At 49.1% G+C, this 19,411-nt stretch overlaps 1 protein-coding gene across 1 annotated transcript; it reads left to right on the top strand.

Moving 5' to 3' along the window:
* Positions 1–1,890: 1,890 nt before the first annotated feature.
* On the top strand, positions 1,891–5,932 carry LOC145537199 (uncharacterized protein CXorf49 homolog). The gene is made up of 6 exons (XM_081568028.1): positions 1,891–3,328; positions 3,953–4,109; positions 4,647–4,723; positions 5,008–5,053; positions 5,616–5,657; positions 5,760–5,932. The coding sequence occupies exons 1-5, from the start codon at positions 2,039–2,041 to the stop codon at positions 5,654–5,656; spliced, it is 1,611 nt and encodes a 536-aa protein (XP_081424154.1). The 5' UTR covers positions 1,891–2,038; the 3' UTR covers position 5,657; positions 5,760–5,932.
* Positions 5,933–19,411: the final 13,479 nt, after the last annotated feature.

The raw sequence follows: 19,411 nt of genomic DNA, 5'->3' as shown, positions 1-19,411 counted from the left end.
TATTAATCAAACATTATTCTGGGTGTTTGTGTAGGGTGCTTTTTCATGAGATTAACATTTAAATCAGTCAACTGGATAAAACAGATTTCCTCCTGATAATGTGGGTGGGCTTTACCTAATCAGTTGATAGTCTGAATAAAACGAAAAGGCAGCCTTTCCTCATGTAAGAGAATTCCTCCTGCGTGAAAGCCTTTGGACCTGGGACACCAGCTTCTTTTCCTGCCTTTGGACTCAAACTGAAATATCAGCTCTACTGGTTTGGTTCTTAGGCCTTCTAACCTGGGCTAGAGCTAGACCACTGGCTCTTCTGGGTCTCCAGCTAGCCAACTCACCCTCTAGATCTTGGGACTTACCAGCCTCTACAGTCAAATGAGTCAATTCTTTTACACACACACACACACACACACACACACACACACACACACTCCACTGAATCTGTTCTTGTAACACACTACCCAGAGTGATCTACAGATCCAATGCAAACCCTATCAAAATCCCAATAGCATGTTTTACAGAAATAGAAAAACTCGTCCTAAAATTTAAATAGAATCTAAAAAGAGATCCTAAATAGGGAAAACAATTTGGAAAAAGAAAAAGTAGAGAACTCACACTTCCTGATTTCAAAACTTTACAAAGCTACAGTAATGAAAACTGTATGTTAGTGCCATATTAACAAATAGATCGGTGGAGTAAACTAGAGATCTTAGAAATAAACCCTCACTTTTAGAAGGTGAGCCAGGCCGTGGACTTCCTGATAGAGGAAAAAAATGGCTTTCCTCTCTTTTTTTTTTTTTAAGGTTGAAGATCGTTGGATCAAAGCAAGGACTCTGAAGTCAGATTGCTTGGTTTCAATTCTACCACTGATCCCCATGGGCCAAATGACCTTGGGCCAGTGGCTGAACCTCTCAGTACCTGTTTCCTCACCTGTAAGAGGCTGGTAATCATTAGTACTATAGTCCTAGGAGGGTCACAAGGAAGCATTACTATTTATGTACAGCACTTAGAAGAGTGCCGGGCACAGGGTCCCTGCTCTATAAGTTGCTTTTCATAGATTCAGCCAAATTACCTCCCAAATGGATTTCTTGCACCACCGCCACAGAGGTTTGCTCCTCAACTCACCCACTCTCGGAATGGTTAAGCACTTGGAAGCTTGTCGTCCTAGTGCGGGAAGCCCGATTCGTGGTTTTAGTTTACATCTCCAGGGTCAGCGGTGGTGAGCATCTTTGAAGGGGGGACTGGACAGTGAGACTCTCTCTTCTTTGAATTGCCTCAGAGTGGGGAAAGAGCTGGGGGAGTGAGGTCAACCCCAGACTGTCCCCCAAATCTGCCTGCCAAGAACGTTTGATGGAGCAGTTGAGGCAGAGATGTTACAGAAGAAAACGACAATCCCTTTGTCCTCTGGCCACTTAGGGAGAAGTACGCCGACCACTCATCACTGAGCGCGGGATTCCTCTGCCCATTCTCCCATTGGGTCATAAGACTTGTGGTGGAAGGGAGGCTGGCAAATGCTTTCAGCACGTGCTAGGCGCCCAGCGCCTCCATCCTGACGTTTCATCCTCACCTCCCAGGAGACCAGCGCCCTCAGTACCTTCCTGCCTCCTGCTCCACACACTTTGTACACAGTCAGGGCTCAGGGCTGTGACTCTAACCGGAAAGGGGAGGTGGGACAGGAGGAGGTGGGACGAGAGGCTTGACAGAGGTATACACGCAGCATCACCTTCAGCCACCAACTCGCCATCTGCCGCGATGGCCTTTGGGCTTGGCAGCAAACCACAGGAGGCCCTCGACCCCATTGGTTACACCTCGAGGGGGCGGGCAAAGAAGGCGCGTGCTGGTTGGCAGGAACCGGACCAATGAGGAGGCGCAGCGCTGGCAAGCTGAAAGCTTCGCGAGATTTGCTGCGATCGCCTCGCGTGCTGCTTTATGGCGCGCTCCAGACGCCGCCCGCCTCGCATGCCCTGACCGTTACCGCCGCCGCCCCCTCGACCTGGTTGATAAATCGTCGCCGCCCCAGGTCCGCGGCCACCCAGGTCGCCACATGAGCTCCTCAGATGATGAGGCGGCTGTTAGGGGAGTGGGTTTCAGCTCAGAGTGCGGGGAGCACACAAGCGGCCTTGAGGTCCGCTCCACAGCTCTGCAGGGACCCAGCCCCGGCCCTGAGCCGGGGGCAGCGCGAAACGGCGAGGGTGAGGGTGGGGATGGCTTCCTAGATCCTGAGTGCTTTGAGTCAGAGCGGGAGGTAACGGAAGCGGGAGGGCAGGTGCTGTGTGGCCGCGAAGGCCGGCCTGGTTCCCCGGCCAACGACCAGGGGGACGTCCTGCAGCTGGCTGACGAGTCAGTGGCGGCCATCCTGCAGCAGCTGGCCAACCTGGACTTGCTGGGCATCCGCAGATGCCTGTCTCCGGAGAGCTACGTGGTCGGCGAAGGGTCTCCCTTGTGGGCCCTCGAGGAGCGACCCGGCAGTCGAGGCGTGGCCGCCCAGAGGGTTGGGGAAGAGGCACAGGCTGAGGCCAGCCCTCTCGAGGTTGGCAGGCTCGAGGCGGACCGGGCTGGGGGAAACCCTAAGAGAGGCAGTAAGAGTAGGTTGAAGGTGGCTGTGGATCGCCAGCGGCCCCCCTCAGAAAGCCCAGCCGGGCTGCTGTCCGACTCCGAGTCCTCTGATGAGTTCAGTGAGATAGAGCTGATGAGGGTGAGCATTTATGGCAAAGACGGAGGACAGGCCAAGCTCAACAGCCCCAAGGGCCCCGGGGACACACCCAAACACTCAAAAGTCCAAGGCAGGGAGAATCTCCTTAACGTGCCAGGCACTTGCCAGTCCTCGGCTCTGCGAGGATTAATCTCGGTTGTGGAAAGGCAGGTCAGGCAGGGCGATGCAGAGCAGGGGGACATCTCTCCCTCTAAGAAATTGCAGAGCATGCTCAAGGAGAAGGGGGGCAGCCTGCCCAGGTACCCGAGAGTAGCAGTAGCATCAGCTACTGCAGCTGCCACTACTGGCAGCCTACCGCGGCCCAATCCTAGGAGGAAGGGGGTCCAGGAGAAGAAATCCCTCAGGGGCGTCTCCAAACCTGCCCCGGGGAGAACCTTCCCTTCCTGGGAGCAGGGAATCTCGGCCACTCCCCTGGATCCGGTCACCTTCCCCCCAGTCTCCGGCATCCCGCTGCTTGAGAGGTCCAAGAAGTATGCCTTGGTCCCTTTGGGAGCCAAAGAATCCAAGCAAACCGGCGCTCGGAAGAAATCCATGGCTAGGCGGGCACGGGAGTTGGTGGCAACGATGGCGGTGTCCGGAGAAGACAACGACCCAAATAGAGACCCATTCCCAAAGGGCCGAGTGAGTAGGCCAGGCCCCTCCTCGCTCCCCCCTCTTCCCCCTGCCATCCTCCCCAGGACACAGGTCTTCACCCGTGCTCCCTCTGTCCATCCCTCAGGGGTGGTCATTGGGTGGCCCTCGGTCACTGGGTCATTAGGATGCCAGATTGGGGTCTTTTACTAGGGACAGACGTTAAGGTAGCACTTTGGGTGTGCTGGGCTGGGTTCTCCACCCTTGGCCTGTTTCCAGCCAGGCTGGGGCTGGAGTGGAAGGGAGAGCTGGTAGCTGAATTGATTTGAGGGGCCCCTTAAAAGCTTCACAGAGCTTCGGTGTTTAGACACATCACTTTCCTGAATCCTACTTCCTAGCTGATCCCCAAACCTTCCTTGCAGGGGCCCCAGGCTTTCTCAGTGCCACACTGTTGTCCCCAGCTCAGCTCTGCCTGCTGGCCTGGGGCTGACTTAGAGGGAATGTGCTGAAGAGATCAGCCTTTCAGTTTCCTTTCCAGTTCCCTGCCTCAGCTCGGTCTTGAATCACACGAGGTCTCACACACACAGACATAGACATATAAATGCACTGGTACGCACAGGTGCACGCACACACACACATCCTTACTCCAGGTCAGTGAGAAATCTTTGTTCTTAGCTGACCACTGACAGGGCACCGGCGTCTTGTCCACGGGTGCGTCAAGGAGAACCCAGCAGCACCAACGTCAACATCAGAGGCGGGCAGGATTCAGGAAACTCAGAGCCCGTGGCCATGAACAAGGGAGAAGTCATGCCCAGAGGGCCTGGCCCCTCAGGTGAGTGTCCTGGGTTTTGATATGGGGGCAGGGAACCAGGGGTGAGGGCAGAAACCTCTGTCTCTCTCTCTCTCTTTTCTGGGGCCTCAGCCTTGCTCTCAGGCTGCCTCTTCCATGGGAAACAGGTGTCAGCAGGGCTAGCCCTGGCCCCATCACCTTCTGTGTGGGATTTGTTTGGCAGGGGTGATCGGTGGCAGTGCCCCAACAGCTACTCTGGGCGTAGACCTGCAGGCTAATAGCATTTTCTGTGAAGTGCTGTTCGCCCACATTGCTCTCCCAGGTGCTGGCCGTGGCTGCCGCTCTGGGAGGCTCGAACCCAGAACCACAGTCTTTCGGGACCATGGTGGTAAAATGGCTGCCCCTGAGGAATAGGAGGGGCAGGCCCAGAGAGAAGGTTTGGGCTGCCTGCCGGGCAGAGCCGGGGAGGCTTGATGCTAGCAGAGGGTGGTACTACCTCACCTCACGTTAGACCCTGCTTGGCCCTTTCCACCTCACTGGGAGCCTGGGAAGCTGGATTGTGTGTCCTTTCCCTGTCAGGTGACCACGAACCAACTGACCATCCCCCAAGACCGAAAAGGCGGCAGCAGCCACCTGCAAGGCAGGGCTGTCCTCGGGTAATGCTTCTTCTGGCTCCTGGAAATGCACACCCAAACCCCATGGTGGGATCTGGGTCCAAGTTCAACTGACATGTGTGGGCACCCCCCCCCCGCCCCCCACCCCGTCCCCATCCCACACCCCAGGGAGGGAGCCCACCTCCTTTCCTCTGAGGAAAGTCTTTCCCTTGCCAGTCTAGACACCTGGCTTTGGGATGGAGGGCCCGGGGGGAGAGGAGAGGAGGAGGAGAGGGGAGGCGGGTGTATACTAACCATTTCTCTTCCTGCTGTGTCTGCTGGCCTAGTGTCTGGTGCTACAGAGAGAAATAGACGACCTTAAGGAGCAACTTGGTATGAGGAACCAGGGACAGAGAGCAGTGGGTTCTTAGTGCAGAAGTGGGGTGGGCCCTTGGGGTGGGTGGGCTGCCGGTGCAGGAGGCCTCGTAGGGACCAGCATTCCTGTGGGGAGGAGAACCTATCACGCCTGACCCTGGAGCGGGCGGTGCATGTTCAGCTGGGCGTGTGGACAAGGAGCAAAGTGCTGTGTGGACTGCGTACACACTCTGCCAGCCAGGCGAGTCCTAGAGAGCTCCTTCTGATAGGACTTGTAGAGATGCCTTGTTGATCTGGTGTGGCCTCGGAGGTTCTTGTTGGATTGTTTGTGAGACAATTTTTGAATGGTCTGGGCGTGGCCCCGACCTTGAGAGCTGCTGGCACATTTTGTTTCCTTTTAGGAAATGGCTCCACATTTAATTCCGGTAGTGGGGAGTGACGAGGCCCAGAGCTCTTTGCATCGGGGCTGGGGGTATGTGGGTTTCAGGTTGCAGGGCTAGGTGGTTCCCCACGGGGACAGGGGGACAGGCTTCTATGTCCGTCTGTCTAGAGCACCTGTTTATGCCTCTCCCTGTTGCAGCCTCCATGCAGTACCAGGTTGACAAGTTCCGGATCCTTTGAAGTGAGTGTTACACACCCCACACCCCTTCCCACAGTCCTGGCTGCTGAGCAGGGCCGTGGGCTGGCCCTGGCTTGAGGCTCTTCCCTGACTCTGCTGTTTCAGAGGTTGAGCCCAGTATCTTCCGGCAAGGGGAGCAGCTGTTACCTCCGGGGCCGACGAGCTGTGGCCAAGCTTGTTGCCTCCTGTTCTGCCTCCACCAGGGCATCCTCTGCCCCTTGTTTTGCCCCCTGTCTGCCCCAGTTTCACAGCAGTTTTTGATTAAAAGGCTTCTCATATTGTGTTCTGTCCTCTCTCTGGGGGGTAGGGGTTGGGGGAATGGGGCAAGGCCTGGTGGGGAGCCACTCCGTATCAGAGCCTGTTCCACAACAGTACCTCTGGCATCCTGTGGGGGGCACTCTGGGTCAGCCTGTGCTACCATCCAGGCCGTCAGGCCAGCGGAGCGCCCCTAGTGTGTGTTCTGTGTGGGCTCTGTCTGGCCACCTTGGCACGTCCCCCCTTTTCCCTGAAGGCCCTCTTCTAGTTCTCTAAACACCCTCCTCTGGGCTTTAGGAGTTTCCATTCATTGCTGCCATTCTGCCTCCCTGTCAGAAGGAAGTCATGACCCCCTTACAGAGCTCCAGTCTTTCACCCTTCCCTCACTGCACTCATTGTCCTGCTTACCCCGACCACTCTGCTTTCCTGTCAGAGCACCCTCGATCTCTCCCCTGGCTTGCCATCGATGACCTTGCCTGCATGTTTACTTAAGCAGGTGGTAACAGGCACAGGTTTGCTCATCTTCCCCCTTCCCCTGCCCTACCCTCTCAGTGGAGTCCCTACCCCACCCCACCCCCGGAGCCACCTTGCAAGCAGGAACCTGCGTACTCTCCCCGCTCTCTTCAGCACTCACCCCTGAGACTCAGGCACCAAAACTTTGGCTTCCCCTTCCTTGGGTTCAGTAAAGGGCATGAGGATGAATCTTGGACCCGCTGAACTGGGGAGCAGGATCGAAGCTCAGGGGAACACAGGGGAACACAGGAGAAAAGCTCAGGTTAGTTGCTGAGCTGGAGGTCAGGAGAGGCGTCTGGTGCCAGTCTGGGGCAGAGTGCACCCTGACAGCTAGAGATGGATGGTCCGGTCCTTGGAGCTTTCATATCCTCCCTGCCCTAACCAACTGACCAGCCTACACTCCTGCAGCCTGGATGTCTCTCTGCCCTTGAGTGGAAACGGGCCCATCAGGCTCTATGACAAGTATGGTTGGTAAGTCTGTGTTCTTACAGGGTCTCCATCAAATACCGTTCCACCAGCCCCATGACATAGATTTTCCTGCAAATGATACTTCCCGGAGTGTCCCAGCTCAGTCTCCCAGACTACTTGTTAGGGCACACAAGACTGAGTCTGAAATCCATGTTCAATTCCCGTCCCTCCCTCCCGCCCTGAAGTTTGGGGAGGACTTCCTTCTCTCAGCCAAGACCCCAGGGCTGTGCCAGCCTGAGACTCAGAGGGACACATTTGTATTGGAGTGAAATGAGGGTAGGTTCTGCCTGACTCCCTTCCTGAAAGACCACGGTTTTATTTCACAGAAGAGGGTATGATGGTAGGTAGCACATTCAAAGTTGGTGCCTGGGCATCTCTCTGGGTGAATTAAAGTCATCAGGGATAATGCCCCTTGAGGCAGAAAGGTGTGATTCGGGGAGTAATGGAAATAGAGCCTGGTTCAGATTCTGTAAGGCACTGAGTGAGCCGAAGCAAGGGTCGGATCTCCTTTATTCAAGGGGTGTTGTCACGTTCCCAAAACATAGAAGGGGGAGGATGCAGTTCACCAAACCTCAGGACAGGACATCCCAAAATGTTGGAGTCGCTGGAGGAGGCACTGGATCCTACCTTGCGATTCTGTGATGTCTGCCAACTGCTGAGGGTGTGGATGAGTGAAAATGGGAAGGGTGGCTCCGGAGACTACCTGGGACGTGGCTGCCCATCTTAGAAACAGGAGATCCCCCCCCCAACCTGGATTACTTGTGGGGAGTTAGGGGTGACTGCACCTGAGCAATGGGGAGCCCGCGGGCCCGCCCTTCCCCCACATTTTGACCTTGACTTCCTTCCGGGGCTCATGGCATGAGGTCAGGTGGACAGAGCACGAGGGTTGGGCCAGTCACAGACCTCAGGGTCAGCAAAGAACATGCGTGGGACTTACTCCTTCCACTCAGACCCCTCCCTGGAGCAGGAGGGCCTGATCACTTAGTTTACAGCTGATCCGGTGGTTATTGCCTGGTGGTGTAGCACATCTCGCTGTTGTCCGAGTGAGTAGATTTGGCAGAGACCTTCCCGCTGAGGTTTCTGCCCACCGAGACACGTAGGTAAGTTGTGCCTGGGGCGAAGTCAAGCACCAGCATCAGCACCACCCTTGGGCAGAGTGGGGCACGGGACTGTGGTCACCAGGGTGAGGAAGTTGGAGAAGCTCATGGAAGTGGAGGTGCGAGGGCGTGAACACAACCCCTCGCTCACTTTTCACCAGGCTCCCTTCCCTCCTCTGGGCACACAGTTCAGACCAACTACCTCACTATAATGTTGCTGGAAACATATACATCACAGGCCTTGGCTCAGCCCCAAGCCTTCCACTTCCAGCGGGAAATCTGAGGCATAGGTTAAAGAAATACATCTGCGCCCCAGAGGGTAGGAGGAAGGCCGAAGCCCAGCCTCATTCGGTGCACCCCTGTTGCCTTTCCCCCTCATGCCCCTTCTCCAGCCTGGGAGACAGTGACAGCTGCTTTGGAGAGCCCTAGGCCCCATCCTGCCTGTCCAACACCTGGGAAGAGGCTCCCTCCCCATTACACCCCCACCCCACCAGCCCCAGCCCCAGCCCCAGCCCCAGGCCTACCTCTCTCTCTGGACTCTTGAGGGAGATTGGCACAAACAAAGAAGGTAGAGGAGGTGAGTCCTGAAGAGGGAGCCTGGGGTGGTGAGCACAGTAAACTTGCCCAAAGATGTCCAAGTCCTAATCCCTGCAGTTGGCTTGTATTTTCCTTTGCGTGATAACAGTGGGTTATGCTTGCAGATGCAATGAAGGCTGCTACTCAGCTGACTTAATGTGGGGTAAGTTTCACCTGCATTGGCCAGGTTCGGCCGGGCACACTGGGGCTGCCAGATTTTCCACCTTGACTATCCCTGGGTAACTATCCCAGTCCCTGGAGTGTCCCAGTGTTTGAATGACTGTGGTGTGCTTGATGCCCTTGTGCTCGTGCGATCTTGAAGGCCTGGTAAGTACTGCTCAGATGCAGATGGAGAACAGGCCTGTAGTTTCGAACCCCCCTTTTGTTCCAAGCCAATCACTTCTTCCTCCCTAGTCCTCTTGAGGTATCTGCCAGCCTGACTTTTACCAGGATGATTCACTTTTTGAAAAGGATTTACTATTGCTTTTTATTAAAATAACCCTTCCAAACATAAAAGATTAATTACATTGAATTAAACAGACCATACATATACACGTTGTGGAGCGTGTGAGCCCTCAGTATCACAAATAATCACGAACCAATCAACCCATGTAACTATACTCAGGTGACATAAATGTACATTGCACGTCCAGAAGTCACCGATATGTTCTTTTCTCTGAGGAATCCAAATGGATAAATCTACATACTGCCCGATTCCATTTACTTCACATTCTTGAGGAGGCCAAACTATAGACACAGAAAACAGACTGGGGATTGCCAGGGTCTCGGGCTTGAGATTAGGGGTTAAACTACCAAAGAGAATGAAACAATTTTGTAGCTGATGAAAATGCTTTTTATGTTGATTGTAGTGGTGTTTCCATAATCGAATGTTTGTAGGCACTTAGGTTTTTATGTAAATTAATCTCAGTAAACCCATATTATTTAATAAACTGTAGAAAGTACAGTATGAGATCGCAATCAGAGAAGAAAAAGAAACAAAGGGAGTCCAAAATGGAAAAGGAAAATGAAAACTGTCACTGTTTGCATGTGACATGTTACTATACATTGGAAATCCTAAGGATGCCACCTGAAATCTTCCAGAATTCATAAATCAATTCAGTAAAGTTGAAGAGTACAAAATTATTATATAGAAATCTGTTACATTGCTATCCTGTTCATGGGGTCCAATCCCAAAGAAGGGTAATGCCAAAGAACGTTCAAACTACCATACAACTGTGCTCATTTCATATGCTAGTAAGTGAAAGTGAAAGTGTTAGTTGCTCAGTCGTGTGTGAGTCTTGGCGTCCCCATGGACTGTAACCCAACAGGCTCCTCTTTTATGGGTTTCTCCAGGCAAGAATACCTACCTAAATATCCATCGACAGAGGAATGGATAAAGAATATGTGGTACCTATATACAGCGGAATATTACTTAACCATAAAAAGAATGAAATAATGCCACTTGCAGCAACATGGATGGACGTAGTGATTGCCATACTGAGTGAAGAAAGTCAGAAAGAGAAAGACAAATGTCCCTTACACGTGGAACCTAAACAACTGTACAAATGAACTTATTAACAAAACGGAAACAGACTTTGAAAACGTATGATTACCAAAAGGGAAAGGCAGAGGTAGGGAAGGGATAAAGTTCCTCATCTGGAACGCCCTAATGAGAGATGTTGAAGATGACATAAACAGATGGAAAGAAAGATCATATTCTTGTGAGGCCAAGCATTTGCAACTAGCCTCTGCTTTCCATTTCCCAAGGAAGGAGGCAAGTGGGCTTGAGTCCAGGTATTTACAATCAACCTCCGGCTTGCCCTTTGAAAGAGAAAGAATAAGAGATACAGGGTAAATAGTCAGGCTTGGTCTCCTGAGGACACTTTAAGATAACAGCTCTGGCAGAGACAGAGGGGCTACTCTCCGTTTGAGTAAAAGAGCAAGAGGTCACGTGTGTCCCATTCTCAGGGCAGGAGAGACACTGCACATGGGCAGAAAGGCTCCTTGGGGGTCAAAAACAAAGGGGCCCCACCCCATAATATGTGATGCAACGTCTCCCCCATAGGTCTCTGGGCTGGCATGCATCTTGGGATAGAGTTGCTCATGCATGTTGGGGAGGGTCCTAGGGCAGGTCAGGTGTGAGAAAAGAAACAGGATAACTGGCCAAACGGAAACAAAGACCCAAAAGGACTGCCCTATATAAGTGACTTAACTGCCTCTCACTGCACTCCTCCTCATTAGGACAGATGCCCACACCCTGTCTCTCCAACTGTGTATCATTGCCTTCTCTGTCTTAACTAAACAAGCTGTTTCTCTGTGTGCTCTCCTACTTGTTGTGCTGTGTCTCTAACAATAAACTCTGTACCTCTTTTTACAGATTTTGCCTCCTTGAGAAATGCGTTTTTCAAAGGGGCAAACTTAAAGCCACAGCTCACTGCTGCCTCTCTGAGATCACTTGGATTGGAAGAATCAATATTGGCAGAACGACTATACAACCCAGTGCAACCTACCGATGCTGAATCCCTATCAAATTACCGCTGGTATTTTTCACAGAACTAGAACAAAAATTCTCAAAGTTTGTATGGAGACACAAAGGACTGTGAATAGCCAGAGCAATCCTGAGAGAGAAAAATGGAGCTGGAGGAATCAGGCTCCTGGGCTTCAGACTATACTACAAAGGTACAGTCATCAAAACAGTATGGTACTGGCACAAAAACAGAAATATTGATCAAAGGAACAGGATAGAAAGCCCAGAAATAAACCCATGCGCCTACGGTCAATTAATCTCTGACAACGGAGGCAAGAATATACAAAGGAGAAAAGACAGTCTCTGCAATAAGTGGTGCTGGGAGAACAGCTGCACAGAAAAGAATGAAATTAGAACATTCTCTAACATCATACACGAAAATAAATTCAAAATGGATTGAAACCTAAATGTAACACGAGATACTATGTAACTCTTAGAGGAAAACATATGCAGAACACTCTTTGACATAAATCACAGCAATATGATTTTGCATCCACCTCCTAGAGTAATGAAAATAAAAACGAAAATAAACAAGTGGGATGCAATTAAACTTAAAAGCTTTTGGACAGCAAAGGTGGCGGGGGGGTGGGGGGTGGGGCGGGGACTATAAACAAGACGTAAAGACAACCCTCAGAATGGGAGAATATATTTGAAAATGATGTGACAGACAGGGGATTACCTTCCAATATACAAGCACTTCATGAAGCTCATCATACATACATACATACATACGTATATATATATAAAATCTGCCCATTATGTTTTATAAAAAGGGGCAGAAATTGTGTTTCTCCAAGAAGACATACAGATGGCCAAAAAGCACGTGAAAAGATGCTCAACATCATTAATTATCAGATAAATGCAAATCAGAACTACAATGAGGTATCACCTCACACCTATCAGAATGGCCATCATCATAAATGTACAAACGGTAAATGCTGGAGAAAGTGTGGAGAAAAGAGAATCCTCCTTCACTGTTGATGGGAACATAAATTGGTACAACCACTACGGAGAAGAGTATGAAGTTTCCCTAAAAACTGAAAATAGAACTACCGTAAGATCCAGCAATCCCACTCCTGGGCATATATCTGGAGAAAACCATAATTTGAAAAGATGCATGCACTCAAATGTTGATTGCAGCACTCTTTACAACAGCCAAGACACGGTAGCTACCTAAATATCCAACGACGGAGAAATGGATAAGGAATATGTGGTACATATATACAATGGAATATTACTTAACCATACAAAGAATGAAATAATGCCACTTGCCGCAACATGGATGGATGTGGTGATTGTCATACTGAGTGAGGAAAGTCAGAAAGAGAAAGACAAGTGTCCCTTAGGGGTGGAACCTAAAAAACTGTACAAAGGAACTTATTTACCAAACAGAAACAGACTTTGAAAACTTATGATTACCAAAAGGGAAAGGCAGCGGTAGGGGAGGGATAAATTAGAAGTTCGGGATTAACAGATACAGCCTACTATATGTGAAATAGATAATCAACAAGGGCCTTCTCTATAGCACAGGGAACTCTACTCAACATTGTGTAATAATTTTTATGGATAAAGAATCAGAAAAGAAATGGATATATGTAGATGTATAACTGAATCACTCTGCTGTACACCTGAACCTAACACAACATTGTAAATCAACTACACGCCAGTTAAAAATAAACATTAAATTAAAAGAAATGTTTTTAAAAGTACATTATGAATAGATATTGGCACTACTTACTTTTTCTGAACATGGTTTTCTCCCATAGTCTGATGAGCTGGAAGGATATATCACCTCAAATTAAATCAAGTTTGTATTCCTGGGGTGAATCTGTGTGCTGTGCTATGCTTAGTCGCTCAGTCCTGCCTGGCACTTTGCGACCCCATGGAGCGGGGAGCCCAGCGGCTCTTCTGTCTATGGGGATTCTCCAGGCAAGAATACTGGAGTGGGTTGCCATGCCCTCCTCCCGGGGATCTTCCCCACCCAGGGATCGAACCCAGGTCTCCCGCATTGCAGGTAGGTTCTTTACCATCTGAGCCACCAGGGAAGCCCCGGGATGAACCTACTCATGGCATATGATGTATTTCCCTTTTGCATATCCTGTAGGATTCACCTTGCTAAGATTCCGTTTCTGGTTCTTGCTTTTATGCGCTGAGTGTGTGATTGACCTGTGCGTTTCCTTTCTCAAACTGTCCTTGACAGGATTTAATATCAAGGTTATTTCATTCTCAGGGAAATGAGTTTGGGAGTATCCCACCTTTTCTATTTTTCCTAAGGTTTTGTGTGAAATTGAAAATATTTATGCCTAGGATGTTTGTCAGCATTCAGTGGGGGAAGCCTGGAGGATTTCTGTGAAAGTTGCTTTGACTACTGGTGTATTTCATTATGGTTACCTGGAGCAACTCAGGGTGGCTATTCTTTCTGGAGTCAGTGTTGGTAAGTTATTTCTTTTTTTTTTTCTAAAAATTGGTCATCTTTTCCTAAGTGTTCAAACGGATTGGAATAAAGTGGCCCGTGATGTCCTCTTTGCCCCCAAATTTTATTTTCGGAAATATCTCTCTTACATGTAGCTGTTGTTGTTGTTCAAGTCACTAAGTCGTGTCCAACTCTTTGCGACCCCATGGACTGCAACACACCAGGCTGCCCTGTCCTCCACTATCTCCTGGAGTTTGCTCAAACTCGTGTCCATTGAGTCGGTGATGGCATCCAACCATCTCCTCCTGTGTACCCCATCCCCACCCCACCTTATCCTCCTGCCCTCACTCTCTCCCAGCATCAGGGTCTTTTCCACTGAGTCCTAACCACTGGACCCCCAGGGTATTCCTTCTACAGATAGCAGTTGCAAGAAAACAGCACAGAACACCCAAAGATCCTTCACCTGGACTGACCCACTATTAATATTTTGCCACATTTGCCATAGTCTTTGTCTGTCTCTCTCTCTGTTTTGTTGAATCACTGGAGTTCCTTTAAGACGTTGTGGTGTATCTTCTCTCAATATTCCAGTATGGATCTCTAAAGAAAAAGATTAGTCTGCCTCGAAATCTTAATGCAATTATCATACTCAGGAAATTTAATTTTGAGACAATACAGTTACCTACTATATGATCCTCACTCAAAATGTCTGATCGTCCCAATATGGTTTTTCTACCTGATTTCTAAAATAAGTTTGCTTCCAAATAAAGGCCACGTGATGCATTTGGTTGTCAAGCGTCTTCAGTGTCCTGTAAACTATAACATTTCCCTAGATTTTTTTGGTCTTGCACGATAGTGACATTTTTAAAGATCCAATCCAGGTGGTTTTTAGAAATCTTCTCCAGTTGAATTTGTCTCATTGCTGCTTCCTGATTCCACTCAGGTTAAATGTTTTGGCAGGAATACCACAAAGTTGATGTCCTGTCCGTCTCCGTGCATGGCATCAGGATATTCTTTAGATTCTTCCAATTCTATTCAGATATATTTGACATACAGCACTGTATAAATTTAAAGTGTACAGCATCATGGTTTGACTTATATACATCATGAAATGAAATGATTATCACAACAAGTTTAGTGAACGCTCATCTTCTCATATAGATACAAAATTAAAGAAAAAGACAATTTTTCTTGTGAGAAGAACTCTTAGGATTTGCTCTCTTAACAACTTTCATATATAACATATGGCAGTGTCGATTGTATTTACCATGTTGTACGTTACATCCCTCGTACTTATTTATCTAATAACCGGAAGTCTGCCCCTTTTGCCCACATTTGTCCAATTCCCCTCCCCCACACCTACCCTTTGGTAAGTGCAAATCTGATCTCTTTTCCTCCGCATCTTTGTTTGTTTCCTTGTTTGTCTGTTTGCAAGCGTAATTGACCTACAACACCATGTTAGTTCCTGGGATACAACATCGTGATTTATTATTTCTATACATTTCAAAATGGTCAGCACTGTAATTCTAGTTATGATATGCCACCATACAAGGGCAGTGCGTAGTTATTGACTATATTCCGTACACTGTGCCTGTCTCTTTTTCTATCTGATTATTTTAAGTTGCTGGCCTCTTAAGTTTAAATGCATATTAACTACCCCCCATCTTTACTCCTCTCCTCACGTTTACTGTTTCTGACATCATATTTTCCATCTTTTTCTTCTGTGTATCCCTTAACTAAGGGGCTTCCCAGGTGGCTCAGCGGTAAAGCATTTGCCCGCCAATGCAGGAGTCGTGCGTTCGACCTGTGGGTCGGGAAGGTCCCCTGGAGAAAGAAATGGCAACCGAATCCAATATCCTTGCCTGGAGAATCCCATGGACAGGGGAGTCTGGCGGGCTAGGTCCATGGGGCTTCAAAGACTCGAACATGACTTAGCAACTAAACAACAGCAACACTCCCGTACCTACTCATTGCGGATACAGATGCTTTTTACTACTTTAGTCCTTTATCCTTCCCACTAGCTTTGTAAGTCATTGATGTACTACCTTTACTGTATATTCGCCTTTATCAGTGAGCTTTCTCCTTTCATCATTTTCATGTTTCTAGTTGTGTCTTTTCTTTTTTGCTTGGAGAAGTCCGTTTGACATTTCCTGTAAAGCTGGTTTGGTGATGCTGAACTCTTTTAGCTTTTGCCTGTCTGTAAAACTTTTGATCTCTCCTTCAGATCGGAGTGACAGTCTTTCCAGTAGTGTCTTCTTGGTTGGAGGTTTTTCTCTTTATCGTTTTAAATATGTCGTGCCACTCCCTTCTGGCCTGCAGAGTTTCTGCCAGAAAGTCCCTTGTGTGTAACTTGTTGCTTTTCCCTTGCTGCTTTTAACATCCCCTCTTTAGCTTTATTTTTTGCCATTCTAACTACAATGTGTCTTGCTGTGGTCTTCTTTCTGTTTAGGGCTCTCTGTGTTCAGTACCTGGATGCCCATTTCTTTTGCCAGGTTAGCAAAGTGTTCAGCTGGTATGTCTTCACATATGCTCTCTGCCCCTTTCTCTCTTTCTTCTCCTGCTGGGACCCCTAGAATTCAAATGTTTCTATGCTTGACCTGGTCCCAGAGGTCTCTGAAACTGTCCTCATCTATGTTTATTCCTTCTTTTTTCCTGTTCAGCTTCAGTGATTTCCACTCTCCTGTCTTCCAGCTTCTTGATCTGTTCCTCCGTATCATCTCACCTACCGTTGAAGTATATTTTTTATTTCACGGATTGTACTCTTCATCTCTGTTTGGTTCTCCTTTAGATGTTTTATTCTTGCTACTTTTTTAAAACTTTTTTAAATTGATTTATTTTTAAATGGAGGATAATTCCTTTAAAATATTATGTTGGCTTCGGACGAACATCAACTTGAATCATCCATAGGTATACATATATCCCCTCCCTCTTGAACCTCCTTCCCAGCTCCCACCCCACCCCACCCATCTAGGTTGCCCCAGAGCACCAGGCTTGAGTCCCCTGCATCATACAGCAAATTCCCAATGGCTATCTGTTTTACATATGGTAAGGTATGTGTTTCAAAGCTACTCTCTCTATTCGTCCCACCGGCTCCTTCCCTCACTGTGTTCGCAAGACTGTTCTCTGTGTCTGCCAATAGGTTCATCAGTACCATCTATCTAGATTCCATATATATGCGTTAATATATGATAATTGTTTCTCACTTTCTGACTTACTTCACTCTGTATAATAGGCTCTAGGTTCATCCACCTCAATAGAACTGACTCAAATGTGTTCCTTTTTATGGCTGAGTAATGTTCCACTGTATATATGTACCACCACTTCTTTATCCATTCATCTGTCCATGGACATCTAAGTGGCTTCCATTTCCTAGCTGTTTCAAATAGTGCTGCAGTGGACATTGGCATACATGGGTCTTTTTGCATTATGGTATCGTCAGGGTACATGCCCAGTAGTGGGATTGTCGGGTCTTATGGTCGTTTTATTCCCAGGTTTTGTTTCAAGGACTCTCCTTACTGTTCTCCAGAGTAGCTATATCATTTACATTGCCACCAACAGTGCCAGAGGGTTTGCTTTTCTCCACATCATTTCTAGTGTGTGTTGTTTGTAGCTATTCTGATGATGGCCATCCTGACCTGTGTGAGGTGATACCTCGTTATAGTTTTGATTTACGTTTTCTAATAATGAGTGTGGGGAGAAATGGCAATAACCTCAGATACACAGACGAAACCACCCTTACGGCAGAGAGTGAAGAGGAACTAAAGAGCCTCTTGATGAAGGTGAAAGAGAAGAGTGAAAAAACTGGCTTAAAACTCAACATTCAAGAAACGAAGATCATGGCATCCGGTCCCATCACTTCACGGCAAATAGATGAGGAAACAACGGAACCAGTGACAGACTTTATTTTCTTGGGCTCCAAAATCACTGTGAACGGTGACCGCAGCCACAAAATTAAAAGACGCTTGCTCCTTGGAAGAAAAGCAATGACAAACCTAGACAGCGTATTAAAAAGCAGAGACGTTACTTTGCCTACAAAAGTCCTTGTACTCAAAGCTATGGTTTTTCCAGCAGTCACGTAGGGATGTGAGAGCTGGACAAGAAAAAAGGCTGAGCGCCGAAGAATTGACGCCTTTGAAGTGAAGTGCTGGAGAAGACTCTTGAGAGTCCCTTGGACAGCAAGGTCAAACCAGTCAACCCAAAAGGAAACCAATCCTGCTCATTCATTGGAAGCCCTGATGCTGAAGCTGAAGCTCCAATACTTTGGCCACCTGATGCGAAGAGCCGACTCATTGGAAAAGACCCTGATGCTGGGAAAGGCTGAAGGCAGGAGGAGAAGGGGACGACAGAGGATCAGATGTTTGGATGGCATCACTGACGCAGTGGACATGAGTTTGAGCAACCTCTGGGAGATAGTGAAGGACAGGGAAGCCTGGCGTGCTGCAGTCCATGGGTGGCAAAGAGTGGGACACGACTGAGCTACTAAACAACAATAAATTCTTTTGCATATAATCCTGCAAGCCTAAAACATACTTCTCTCCCCACTATGAATCAATATCAAACGAATACGCATAGCCTTCAGCTGACATAGGTAGGGCTAGCACCTACATTGCTGGCTATGGGGTCCTAGGTGTCCCAAAGTTCGTCTTGTCCTGCTGGTGAGTGTGGCTGTTTCTGGGGGCAGCTGGCTGACATGCCAAGGTATCTTCAGGCTGGTTTGTCCTGCCGTTGACTGGGTTTGGGGTCCAGGGTGTCCTGGGGCTAGCGCCAGCTCACTGGTGGGTGGAACTCTGTTTCTGTTCCTGGGTCTCTAACTGCAGGGCCCTGGGGGTCTCAGAGCTGGTCTCAGTTCACTCTTCGGTGGGGCCCGTTCCTGATATTGCTGGCTGTGGAATCCTGGATATTGCATAGGGGGTTTCCACACACTGCAGTGTGGGGCCAGATTCCAGAGCTGCTGGCTGAGAGCTCCAAAGTGTCCCAGACCTGGTGTCTACTTGCTGGTACACTGTGCTGGGGCTCAGTGGCTCTTGGGACTGGTGTGGGCCTGCTGGTGGGTGACCTATTTCCTGCTGTGGCAGGCTGCAGGGCTGGTTGCTGTTGTCTGCCTGCTAGTGGATGGAGCTGGTTCCTGGGTTCTCTGACTTCAGGGCTCTGGAGGAGTCCAGAGGTTGGTGTTTTGGGCCATTGGTGGATGGGTCTGGGTACAAGGAATACTAGGGCTGGTGCCTACCCACTGATGGGTAAAACTGGTCCTGGGGCTAGTGATGACCTGCTGTGGGCAGGGACTAGGTCCCACGGCCTCTGACTGCAGGACCCTGGAGTCCTGGCTTAGTGCCTTCTCACTGGTATAGGGCCAGTGTGGTGTGTCGGGGCCTCTGATTGACAGGTCCAGCTCCAGGGAGTCTTAAGACAGCAGGCTTGCTTGTGGGTGGGGCTGCGTCTCTGCCTGGCTAGTAGCTTGGCCTCTCCTAGTATTCCTGCCTACAGGCTGATGGGCAGGTCTAAGCACTGGTGCTAGTAAGCTAGAGGGAGGAGTCCAAAATGGCACTTGCTAGCACCAGTGACCACGGGGTAGAAGGAGCTCCGCAAAATGACTGCTTCCAGTGTCTATGTCCCCAGGGTGAGTCCAGTTGCCTCTTGCCTCTCTGGGAGGCTCTCCAAGATAAGTAGCTGGGTCTGACCCAGGCTCCTTTCAAACTATTGCTTCAGCCCTGGGTCCTGGAACGTGTGAGATTTTGTATGCCCCCGTTAAGAGTGGAGTCTATTTCCCACGACCCCTTGGCTCTCCTGAAATTAAGCCCTGCCGGCTTCAAATCCAGAAGTCCTGGGAGATCCTCTTCATGCGAATAAATACAATTTCATCAGCAAAATTATACAGACTACCACTACACAGAATAGGCATGAATCTTACAAA

The sequence above is a fragment of the Giraffa tippelskirchi genome, chromosome X, assembly GCF_054371585.1.
Source record: "Giraffa tippelskirchi isolate mGirTip1 chromosome X, T2T-mGirTip1v1.2.pri, whole genome shotgun sequence".
Taxonomy (NCBI): domain Eukaryota; kingdom Metazoa; phylum Chordata; class Mammalia; order Artiodactyla; family Giraffidae; genus Giraffa; species Giraffa tippelskirchi.
Note: the sequence above shows the minus strand (reverse complement) of the source record. Positions and strands in the feature narration are given on the sequence as shown.